Here is a 13,043-nt window from a genome sequence, read left to right on the forward strand (position 1 = left end):
TGTTTTAGGGGAAACTACAACACCCATTCAGCATTTGTGGTTGGCATTTCTACTTCGCTTTAAGCAAGAGCCTTTTTGGTTGGATTTTGTCATGGGAATTGTAGTTTATTTGTTGTTAGCATTCATAAGCGCTACCATTTAAGACACGTGGAAAGTGCTTAATGCCGTGTGTGTGTCATGTCTTTATAATGCAGTGACTAACAAAAGTACAAGTAATTCTGGTAAATGACGTATCTGCTGTTATGACATTATGATTGTCAAATATGAAATAAGTCTGTCTTTACCACATCGACATTATGAGGAGATATATTATGAATTTCAGATGTTACAAAATAAATAAAAAATAAAGGCATGGGTTAATATACTATTATTCCCTGTTTCATATTGGAAAAATATTGCATTCTTATCCTATACATCTACATTTATGCATTTGGCAGACTCGATTGCATTTGAGCTATACATTTTATCAATATATGTCTCAAGTGAATAAAAACGACCTTGGTGCTGCAAAGTACTAACAGTACTAAATAGGGTGTACTGCATGGTGATTTATAAGATGACACTATATTTTTCAAAAATGCATTCTGTTGGTGTGTTACTATAAGTCAATTTGCAGAGCATTGTGTTAAATTTCTGCATGTACTGAATGTATAGGCCTACCCTTAATGCATGGCAAGTCACTTTGTATCTGCCAAATGCATTATTGTATAGATTATTAAACAACTGTCAATACAGGTCAGGCATCTTTCTTCATAAAAAACAGGCAGATGATGTATTTTTCCCTTTCCTCAAAATAATACTACTGCCTATAAGGAGCTTAAACAGTGGATTATATGAGCTGCTGTGCTGGATCAGTAAAACGACAAAAACAAGCACATACTTTTTCTTCACACGCATAAATAATACTAAATAGGGGATTCCCACCAATAAATAATACTAAATATGGGATATAGTTCTAATTTTACAACACATATACGGGGAAAAATATATTTTTCCTGGCCAAAATATAAAACTTTGTATAATATGTATAAAGTATAATTATAAAATGTATAGGTATGTATAAAAGTATGTATATTTTTTGCTGTTGAAAATATGTCTAATTTTAATTTTACAAAGCTGTTATGTTTACAGGTTTGTCACATACAAAGTTTTTCTTCCAATGCAATGTGAATATAAATGCTTTAATATATATATTTTTAAACATTTAATATTTTTAATATTTCAAAATATACAAAAAATGGCCAAAAAATTGGGAAAATATATTTTTGTAAACATATTTCAAAATATATTTCAGTAAATTCTTTGTATATATATATATATATAATTTTCACTAATTACAAATGTCTTCTAGTACTGGCTGTAAAAAGGAATTTGACTACATGATTTTGGGGTCTAGTGAGGAAGTGGACCTCCCCAAAATCAGCTTTGTCTATGTGGCAGTGAATGTACGTGCATTACCCATCAGCACCCTTTTCACCCATATCTCCTCATGTGGGCACTGATTGACTACAGGATTATTATAGTTCTCTGTATCTTGCACAAATATATCAGAACAATCAGAAAAATAAGGTATGATGTCATTACATTACATTACTAATTATTAATTTGTCTTTACCTGGCTGTTAAACACTGCAGATGATTAGCCGCATGTGTGTTATTTAATAAATGCCTTTACATTAGAGAAATGTTTAGAAACATGTATTTATATGTATATAATAAACTTTAGAACCAAACATTTCAATTAAATGTATTACAAATTTCTGTAACTACATAATTTCAACACTAGATGGCACTTATAATTTAAAATGCACAAAGGGGTCATGAGTTTTATGCAAAAAAAGTGTGCCATCGTTGTGAAATTTGTCCTTCAGGAAAGTTAACCATTGTTTTATTGTAGTAATCAAAATCAACTTTATTTAGTAGTTAAATCATGGTTAATTTTCTTATGGGTTGATTAATTTATAGTATTGTTATTGTAATAATAATATTACTACTACTACTACTACTACTACTAATGATAATAATAAATAATAGGGCTGTCAAAAGATTAATAAAAGTGTGTGTGTATAATATGTGTAGCCAAACACACACATGTATGAATTTAAGAAAGATTTTATTTATATTTTATATACATACATACATGTAAATGTTTCTTAAAGATGCAGTGTGTAACATTTTTAAGGATCTCTTGACAAAAATGCAATATAATACATATAAGGGGTTGTGCACACCAAAACTTTTAAACGCAGCTGAAAACGCCTGGAGGACGCCGAATGCCAGCTTTTTTTCAGCTGGGTGCCAGCTTTCTTCAGCTGAGCGCTCTGGTAGCTCTGATACTTCAGCTGTGAGCTGGTTGGTTGCTGTGGTAATGTCCCGCCCCTCCTCCGCTGTGATTGGACGGCCGTGTGAGAACTGACATTGACGAGCGAAGCTTTTCACTCAAAGTTGAATATTTTTCAACTTTCGGTTTTCAGTGCGAAAGAAAACCGCTAGCTGCAGGCTTATTTGAAAAACGCTGAGCTTCCATTGGGCGTAAAAGCTTTGGTATGCACGCCCCCTGTCTATATTATCAGTGGTGTATAAAGACCTTACATAATAAACTGTTATGTGTTTATTACCTAAGAATGAGCCCTTTTTATCTACATACACCATGGGTCTCCTTACATGGAAGTGTCCATTTTGTGATACCATGTTTCTTCAGTAGCATAACAGAAAAACTGCTCTACAGAGCGTGTTTTGTCACTACTGTATTTTGTCTTAATCAACAACTTGTTTGTCCTGTGGCAGGCCCTGTAGCTTCTCTATGCGTATCATATATCTTACTGCTAGATGCCACTAAAATCTACACACTGCATCTTTAAATACAAACATCAACCTGTTTGTACATTAATTATGTAAAAACTGTTTATTTTGTATGCGATTAATTGCAATTAATCTTTTGACAGACCTAATAAATAATAATAAAAATTAATTTAAAAATTCTAATAAAAATGACAAAATTTAACACTTCATCTGCTGCATCAGTTTCCTCCTCATGCTTTTTAAAATGACTAGTAATTGGTCTAAAATAATGAAAAAATTTTCTTCCTAAAATATACAGTGTTTAACCTCTCCATTTGTTAAAGATTTCGGATAACATGACTACTCAAAATGTTCATGTTATTTTGTGATTTTCGGAATAACATATCCTGCGGTATTGTGCTCTGAGCTGCTGCTTTTGAAGGATGTGGTTAGAGATACTAGGTTGCGCAAAATCACAACCTTTTAAAAATAACTAAGCCAAGAGACTGAATCTTTCACAGATTTAACAACAAATGCAAGAATCTGTAACTTCAAAACGTCTGCAAAGGAAGACCTTATTGTGACAATGTGACTGAATAAAGATTATGTTAAAGATTTACACTGTGTTAAATAAACAGTAGCCTAACTGTGATATTATAAAGACACCATATTATTTTCAAATTTTAAATAATTGGTTAGACTTAGTGTTTGATGTATAAACAAAAAAAAAACCATTTTAAATTCAAATTTATTTACGGTATACTACAGCAACTTTTACAGTAAATATTGTTTCATTCAACCTAACAAACAGTACCTTTATAAACCTTTAAACCTATTAAAAGGTACACCTTTGTACCTATGAGGTGCATATTAGTACCTGGTACATATCCGTACATATGTGCATGATACATATTAGGACCTTTTAAAGGATACTGTGCAGTGCATAGCAGCTTTTGTATCTTTAGTGTATAGTGAGAAGAACTTCATAGAAAAATGCATACTGTCATATGTCTGCTCCCTGTAATAAAAAGTTTACATTTCCTCTAGAAAAAGAAACAAGGTTTAACCAAAGAAGTACAAAAAACATATAAATTACAAACATGGCACACAGTACAGTCTCAGTTGTCACTGGGATGGCACTTTTACTAATATATGTACAGATATGTACCTTTAAGGGACCTGTATGTACCTAGGGACCAATATGTATCTTTAAGGGACCAGTATGTACCTTTAAGGGACCAGTATGTACCTAGGGACCAGAATAGAGACCAGTATGTAGCTATAAGGTACCAATAAGATAGCAATGTGTACCTTAAGGGTACACAAGTGTACTTTTTTAAAAGGTACCACCCCAGTGACAACTTTTGTAACTTCATGTACCTTTTTCCTGAGAATGTAGTGAAATATTACACTTTGTAACAAGAAATGAGAGATAAACACGGGAGAACACTTAGAAAGGAAATGCTAATAATGATTGGTAGACTTTTACAAAAAATTGCTTTGCCAATTGCTTTTGATTATTAACACAGAAAGACATAGAAACAATAAAAAATATGTGTATACGAACTGTTTCTGTTGAAATAAAACACTTTCTTAAATAGGCAAGTTAATCTTTAGGCTAAGAGATCATTACACAATGATTAAAATGTGATGGCAACAAAACAAACTAGGCAGCAAACAAACTAGCAGTGGCTTACACCCTAAAGGGTTAAAGAAGAACAACATAAAAAGTACTACAAATGCAGAACAGACAGCACACCGCTGCTTTCTCTCACTTGCTCACAGTCCTGTTTTCTGAGAACATCCCACAGCATTCATTAAAGCAAGGAAACTTTAAAGGTAGGTTTGATCTTTACATTATTTAATATAAAAATATACTGCTTACATACTGTTGCAGTTTCAAGAGTACTTTAACTGTGAAAAAGATAGTATAGTATACTTTAGTATATTACTATAGCACGCTGTAATACTGTTTAATAGCAGCAGTATGTAATAAAATGAATTAAACTGCTGTAGTATATGATAGTAATTACTACATATAACCAGGGATGGGCAGTATTTCAAATACATGTATTTAAAATACGTATTTGAAATACAAAATAGTATTTTGTATTTTAAAGTCTTTGAAAAAAATGAAATGTAATTTGTATTTAAATACATTTAAGATGAGTATTTTTGTATTTTTAAAATACTCAAAATACTTTGAGCCAGTCAACCAGTCAGGGTGCTGTTTTCATGCATCAACTAGTTCAGACCAGACACCAGAGTTTAGGTAAGCAAATATATCTGTGCAGCTTTTAGTGGGCAATAATTGAAATGTTGGATTGGGAAAAAAGCAAGGGCGATTGAATTATTGGGTGTGATGTGATTTGTGTTATTATAACTGTAGCGAAAGGAAATTCAAATTCATACTTGCACGTTGGCAGGCAGTTGCAAGTTGCAGTTGCACGTTGCACGACTGGGACAGAGTGTGGAACGCTGACAAATAGGCCTACACTTTTGACTTCAAGGAAAACCACATTTTTTTGTGTTTTGCTGTGTTCTTACCTCAACTTGGACAAATCAATACATAACTTTCTATTTTCAATGCATGAAGGAAGAGCACTTAGTTTGCAGCATTTCGACCTCAGCGCGCAGTAACATCTTCACAGGAGTGATGATGTTACTGCGCCAGACTAAGTGCTCTTCCGCCATACAATATAGTTCTCATTTTTTATTCACTTAAAAATCACGTTTTACTTTGTGCCACCATACTTACTCGTGTAACTACTCATGTCTTTGAATGGGGAAAACATGGAAGTGTTTGGTGGCTTCTAAATTCTTCCCTGTTTAGATCCTAAGGAATAAATGGGACTAGGCTAAATGCTAACACATTCATGACACGCTGTGCAAAGATGAAGTGCACGTATGGAAAAATGTATTCATTCATCTAAGTTGAGGTAAGAACATAGTAAAATATTGAAAAACTGTGGTGTTTTCCTTTAAAGGCCCTTTCACACGTGACGCGCAAGTGGTGGAATCAGCACACAGTTGCTGCTTTCTCTTTAGCTTTGTGCAGTTGAAGACTTGTTTACACTTTTGCAATTCACATGGCTCTACTCTACGGTGTGAACCTGCTGAACCTGCAGGCTCCTCAGTAAACCTACAAGACTTTTATGCTTGACGTGCTCTCCGTTGTATAACTCAAAAAGCAGCGATGAGAGAAAGTAGTTTGCCGAATAATTTGTCAAACGTAAATACGTGGATTTCTTCACATATAAACTGTTTAGGTTGTGGGTCGATGACACATGAAAAAGTTTTTAAGATTTTTTTATTAAATATCACTTTTCTTGAATGGGTGTTCATAAGGCTGACATGACACGTGTCATGAATATGAAGGAGATTTTATGGACGTTTATGACAACTGTCATTAAGTGTCATTTGTTCAATTATGTCATTTTTATTGCAAAAATGACATTGTTTGAGATGTCTTTGTTATGACAACTTGACATTAACCAAGACATCATAACGTGTCATGACAACTTGACATTAACCAAGACAACATAACTGACCACTTTTTACCAGTGATACAAATTGAATTTGTCATTAAAATGTCATTAAGTGTTAATACTGTCAAATATTATAACAGCATCATGAATATTCTTCAGTTCATAATGTTTATTTGACCGAGTATTAATAATATTTGACATAGTATCAACACTTAATGACATTTAAATCACAGTTTAATGTAATGTTAACCCACAAAGCTATAGTTTCTTAAGTTTGATAAAGATTGTTTATGATTTATAACAAGTTGTGTTGTATTGGTTTATGTGTCAAGTTGTCATAACAAAGATATCTCAAACAATGTCATCTTTGCATTAAAAATTACATAATTGAGTAAATGACACTTAATGGCAGTTGTCATAAATGTGCAAAAAATCTTCTTCATGTTCATGACACATGTCATGTTATGATTATGAAGGTGTCATGTCAGTCTTATGCACACCTCTTCAAGTAAAGTGTTACCAGTTTTTTTGTAGTTTTTTATTTCCTACAGGGCAGTTGGAAAGCAAGAGGTATGTAAAATAAAACAAAAGTTTCTAAGCAGTTGCACACATCTAAATGCTTTTTGGCATTCAGAAATAGACCCAGATAGATTTCAGCCTAATAAGGATACTTGCACTTAATCACCAATTTCACATGTATTTTGTGTATTTTCAAAAAACAAAATACTGTATTTGTATTTAAATACATTTTTCCTCACAGTATTTTGTATTTGTATTTAAATACATTTTTCGATTTATGCCCATCTCTGCATATAACACTATATAGATTCTGAGAATTTTACTAAAGTTTACTGTGGTAAATATTAAAGCAGTATTTCTTTTATGTGAGTGGGATACATACTGTAAAAAGTGTCTGTGTTGTTGTTTATTGGCCTAAAAATATTTCTATTTAATACTCTTTCTCTTTTTCTGTCTCACAGTTGTAAGAATGATCACCATCAATTCAACCCATGAATTCAACTTTTCAAGTATTGACAGTTATGTTAACACCACCATGTCACTCGACTCAGCATTTATTGACAAGATGAACCTGATCCTCCGTTTAAGCTTAATTATCATGATTTTCATCACCATGCTGTCTCTTGGTTGCACGATGGAGATCTTAAAGATCAAGGAACATCTGATCAGACCCAAAGGGGTGGCGATTGCAATCATGGCTCAGTATGGAATAATGCCACTCACAGCTTTCTGTCTGGCCAAAATGTTTCGCTTAGGAACCATAGAAAGCATCACTATATTAATTTGTGGATGCTGTCCCGGGGGGAACCTATCGAACATCTTTTCTTTGGCGCTCCAGGGAGATATGAACCTCAGGTAATTCTTTAAATACAAATGCTTAAGTGATACATGGAAAGAGAGAGAGAGTTGCTGCAAACATATTTTGCAATTAATTTTCATCATTTAATACATTTTTGGAGATTGAGAATTATTACACTGTCAGAAAAAAATGGTTAAATAATGCTCCATTGCAGTACTGCTGAAAAAGGCCCTAATATGTACACTGTAAAAAAATTCTGTAGAAATTACAGTATTACTGGGTATTACTGGCAACTAGCTGCCAGTAATTTACTGTAAATTTTACATTTATGTTATTTACTGTGAACAGTTTGTTTAAAGTTAAATGAACATTAAAATTTTTCCGTCTTTTTCTTCTACGGTAAGTTACTGGCAACCAGCTGCATAATTACAGTGTACCATTTAGGTACAGATATGTATACAGTTTGTACCACTATGTACCTCTGAGGTACTAATATGAACTCTTTAGATGCAAAGATGTATTTTTTTCTAACAGTGTAATAATAATTAATGTTAACATATTAATCTTGCATTTCTGCATTATTTTAAATCGACAATCTAGATATTCTTTGATCCAAATGTGTAAATCTCTAGAAGTTGTTTAATGCATTATCCAGCCAAGTGAATTATAATGAAACTTGCTGCTTGTTTTTTCAATGACTGCCCCTAAAACGTCAAGAATGTGAAAGTGTGAAAAACAGTGTTTGTGCCAAAGTACTGCAATAGGTAATCAGACTGCAAACAAAACCAACCAAAAGACAGCATAGACCAAAACAAGCATCAATGTTTTTCGAAGAAAAGGAGCAGACATTTGCCAGCTCATTTTTGGTTTTTCTATTTCCGCTTCTTTCATTTACTGGTAGCAAAATGAGTTTGCAATTTAGCAGCAAAAAATCTGTCAATCTGTTATTTGGGACACAGTATAAGAAATTGTAACTGGCCTTCTTTACCACTTTACCAAGGTCTTTCTGTAATGTTTCTTTGTCTTAAAGTTATGACGAAATATTAAGAAGCACTAAAATATGCTATTTTGCATATATCACCCTTGTATTTGTGTTCCAACTGGTAGCACTTTGTATAAGCACAAGTTTGGGAGAACACACATACTGATAAAATGCGAACTTTGGATAAAATGCTTGCATGTAATTATAAAGACAATATACTTTTGTTTGACTTAAATGTATTATGTTGGCTTGACAAAATCAATATAATGATATTTTGTTTAAACTTCTTGTGTTGGCTTGAAAAAGCCAACTGTTGTTTGACAAACATTTCTATATAAACTTCTTATGTTGTCTCAAGGAAGCCAACATACATATTAGTGGTACTTGTGTAAAGCATCACTATTGTTATTTGCATACTCATTTGTATGTGGGCCAACATACTATTGATTTAAACTTTTTAATCAAGCTCTTTCAAGCTACATCCATCAAACTTTGCACAGGCCTTCAGACTGGTCTAACTTTTTAACCCTAACTTTTTACTCTATATTAAAACAATTTGGTTTTGCAAGTCAATTCAACCTACTATTTTAAGTTTTGAATTGTGTTTCCCAACTTATAAAAACTAGCTGAAGCTGAATTTTTTAAGTGAAAGTAGCATAAAATATATGTTGATATGACAAAAAAATGTTGCATTCTAAGGGATCAGACTTCTATCCGACATCCGTATTAAATCCTATTAGCATTATGCAGTCTTTAAACATGCTAACTTAGTAAAGAAACATGCTAATATTATATATGCTAAGACGTGCTAAATATTTTAAAGACCTGCTAGCTACACTGTAAAAAAAATTCTGTAATTTTGCAGCTGATTGCCAGGAACTTACTGTAGAAGATAAAGTCTGAAAATGTTTCATGTTCATTTAACTTTGAACAAAATGTTGCCAGTAAATAACATAAATGTAAAATCTACAGTAAGTTACTGGCAGCTAGTTGCCAGTAATACCCATTAATACTGTACTTTCTACAGACATTTTTACAGTGTATTTTTCAAGAATGCATCATGATTTTTAGACCTACAGCTATTAAACTTAAACCTTTCTGTCCAGTTTCTAATTTTATCTTTTATACACAAAGCACAAACATGTATTTTTAAACATGTATGTAGTTGACTATAGTAACTATAACATAGGCTTTAGAATAAGGTCATCTTTATAGATGTTTGATTGTGTAACGCTGCAGTGCAAATACATTACAAAACTAAATGCAGATTCAGATGATCTTTCTTAAAATTTCTCAAATATAATTCCTGTTGATCCAAGCTGTCATGTCTTGCCATGATGTCCAACATTGTTTTTTATCTTTCCTCTTTTTCAGTATTGTGATGACAACCTGTTCCACGGCACTGGGGTTGTTTTTCATGCCTCTGATGCTCTTCCTGTACAGTCAAGGTTTCTCAAATCTTCAAAGTGCCATTCCTTACACTGGAATCATTATATCACTCATTCTGATTCTGGTGCCTTGTGGTATTGGCATTCTGATAAACTACCGTGTGCCACAGTATTCCAAGACGGTTACCAAGGTGGGAAATCCGAGAGTTTGAGGATGGATAATGTTACATTTTTTTATACAGTTAAATCCTTTGTAAATTAAAGCAAATCCTGTTAACATTATCATTATAAACAGATGTTTAGTTTAGTACAATCGTAAAAAACATTCTGGCTTATTTTGAATCCAGCATTGGGTCAAAAAGGGACTTGTTTCAACCCAAAATTCTGGGTTCACTGTAAAAAGTATTACTGGTGGCTGGATGCCAGTAACTTACTGTAAATTTTTATTTATGTTATTTACTGACAACAGTTTGTTCAAAGTTAAATGAACACTAAGCATTAACAAGTCTTTGTCTTACAGAATAAAAATATAAAATAACAGCCTCAAGCAAAGAATTATGGGAACCAAAAATCCTCATCAACTTTTTTCTGTTTTTTCCTTCAGATTTTGTTTCCCAGAATGCTTTGCTTGAGGCTGTTATTTTAATTTTATTTTGTAAAGATAAAGACTTGCTAATGTTTAATTTTCATTTATCTTTAAACAAACTGTTGCAGGTAATTAACATACCTTTAAATCTACAGTAAGTTACTGGCAACCAGCTGCCAGTAATACTGTAATTTCTACGGAATCTTTTTACAGTGTTGGTTTAACCTGTATTGTTGGGTCAAATATAACAATTTTCTGGGTTAATTTAACCCAACGACTGGGCTTGTCCCTTTTTGACCCAACATTTGGGTTTAAAGTGTACTTACACTGTATACTTAGATCCTGTTTTATGATCTTAGGTTGGAATTTCTCTCATGATGATCCTTTATGTTATCATCGCCGTTGTGGCTGTTTTGATGGATGGAACCAGAGTTTTTCGAGTGACAGCTCCTCCACTTTTGGCCACAGCTGCATTGATGCCACTGATTGGATACATATGTGGATACATCCTGTCAACTCTGTTCAAAATGAATGCACCGTATGTATTCCAGAAATTCTGAGATGTCATTAGCCAGTCTACTGTTAAAAATGCAAATTTTAACAGTAATATGTCTATTTTATCCTCAGGTGCAGGCGGACTATTTCTATGGAAACAGGTTGTCAGAACATCCATCTATGTACCACAATCTTAAAGGTGGCCTTCCCTCCTGAGGTCATTGGTCAGCTGTATCTTTATCCTACCGTCTACATTTTATTCCAGATAGTCGAGGCTCTTTTCTTCATAGTATTGTTCAGGTGCTACAAGAGACTGAGACCATCTAATAAAGGTATGTGATCATTTTGTATTTTATTTTAGATTGCAACAGCATGCTAAAGCATCCTTGACTTTCATACCAGAAAAGAGCATCCAGTAAACGTAAGATTTGTCATTTTTTAAAACACATGTTTTCTCTCTTTTTCTACACAGAAATAAAACTGAACACAGTTCTGAAAGAAGCAGCTAAAAAAACTAATGGGACCCCTCACAGTGTTATATGAGGGATTTGAGCCATATTAAATTGAAAGACTTTCAGACCAAATGTGATTAAAATAAGATCTGTTTTACTCCCTTATATGTTTGTATTTGAGTGTAGAAATTGAAAAGACTTGATTATGTTTCATATTAAATAAAGTTGATTAATATAGGTAAAATAATGATTTATTTACATTCTTGAAGGAAAAGAAATTAAGTGTTAACATGTACTGTCTTTAACTTGAACATTCACAACTTTTAAAAATGCTTTACAAAGTCATTAACTGTAATATAAAGAGTATGTGCAATGTCTTTTACTGTAAAAAGTTGTGATATGATTATTCAGATGATGTAATTCTTGTTTTAACTGATGTGTTTACTGTATGTTGACTGGAACATCACATATTTTTGTAATATAGTGTTAATAAAGGAAATATTACTTTATTTAAAATATTTCATGACTAAATAAACTAAATAAATGTATAGAGATTTTTTTAAGGGTCCCTAGGGTCTGCACTACAAAGCAATTAAAAGCCTGCTTTTTTACTTCCATGACTAAAAGAAAACAGGTTTTAAAGGTTTCATTAAAAAAATAACAATTTCAATACAAGTGAAAAACAACACAATTATTTAACATTAATCTTAAACTGGCGATCTTCTTCCTCCACTTAGTTTTTCAGTTTACAAAGTCTGTCATCTAAATAGGGATTAGACATAGCGCCAGCGCAACAGGCTTTTAAAGAAGATGAGAGCTGAGACTCTCATTGGTTTATTGCATGTTACGCCCAAAATACTCCCATTACTCATTAAAAAAATAGGACCAACCCTTTTCGACCATGCGCTCGGGGCACAAACCATTTTTTCCATCGTTAAATTAGCAAAAGTGGATTCGGACACGCCCATTTAGAAGTTGCGCTGTGCGCTTTAGACAATGTGCAGATCGTTAAAATAGGGCACAAAATCTTTCTGTCCTTGACAGGGCACATACAAACAATACACAGTATCTCCACAGTACTCTTTTTCCAATAAAAACATTTGTTTATGTCTTAGGTTTATGTATAGATTAGGCAAAAACCAGGTCCATGCTTCTCTTTAAGAGACAGTAACCTCAATTAACCTATTTAAGTCTGTGTCATTAATGTTAATCAAACAATCCAAGAGAAAGAGAAAATCACATCTGTGGCTGTAAAAAAATAATAATTATATTTAATCCACGCAATAAAAACAGTGTTATGATTTATTTGATTTGATTTCTGTACCTTATGCTAATTTTAGCCCTTACTTGATGTGCAACTTTGTTCTTTTTATAAATGTTTGTAACTTCTTTACTTTTTTAATAAAAAAATTGGTGGGGAGGCCCAAACAAATTCTGCTTAGGGCCCCCAAGAGGCTTGTACTGAGTGCAATGAAACTTTTAGCTAAATAATGCAAATAACTAATGTTGTTTAGTAATGATAGCAGGTTTTTACAAAACATAAAAGAATAAGT

The 13,043-nt window shown here is 32.8% G+C and overlaps 1 protein-coding gene across 1 annotated transcript; it reads left to right on the forward strand.

Annotated features, from left to right (window-relative positions):
* The first annotated feature begins 4,462 nt into the window (after positions 1 to 4,462).
* slc10a1 (solute carrier family 10 member 1) lies at positions 4,463 to 11,999 on the forward strand. Its single transcript, XM_055187036.2, has 6 exons — positions 4,463 to 4,620; positions 7,250 to 7,643; positions 9,944 to 10,148; positions 10,903 to 11,081; positions 11,171 to 11,370; positions 11,511 to 11,999. Exons 1-6 carry the CDS (start codon positions 4,521 to 4,523, stop codon positions 11,579 to 11,581), a joined length of 1,149 nt encoding a protein of 382 aa, XP_055043011.2. The 5' UTR covers positions 4,463 to 4,520; the 3' UTR covers positions 11,582 to 11,999.
* Positions 12,000 to 13,043: the final 1,044 nt, after the last annotated feature.

The sequence above is a fragment of the Misgurnus anguillicaudatus genome, chromosome 18 (assembly GCF_027580225.2).
Source record: "Misgurnus anguillicaudatus chromosome 18, ASM2758022v2, whole genome shotgun sequence".
NCBI classification, from domain to species: domain Eukaryota; kingdom Metazoa; phylum Chordata; class Actinopteri; order Cypriniformes; family Cobitidae; genus Misgurnus; species Misgurnus anguillicaudatus.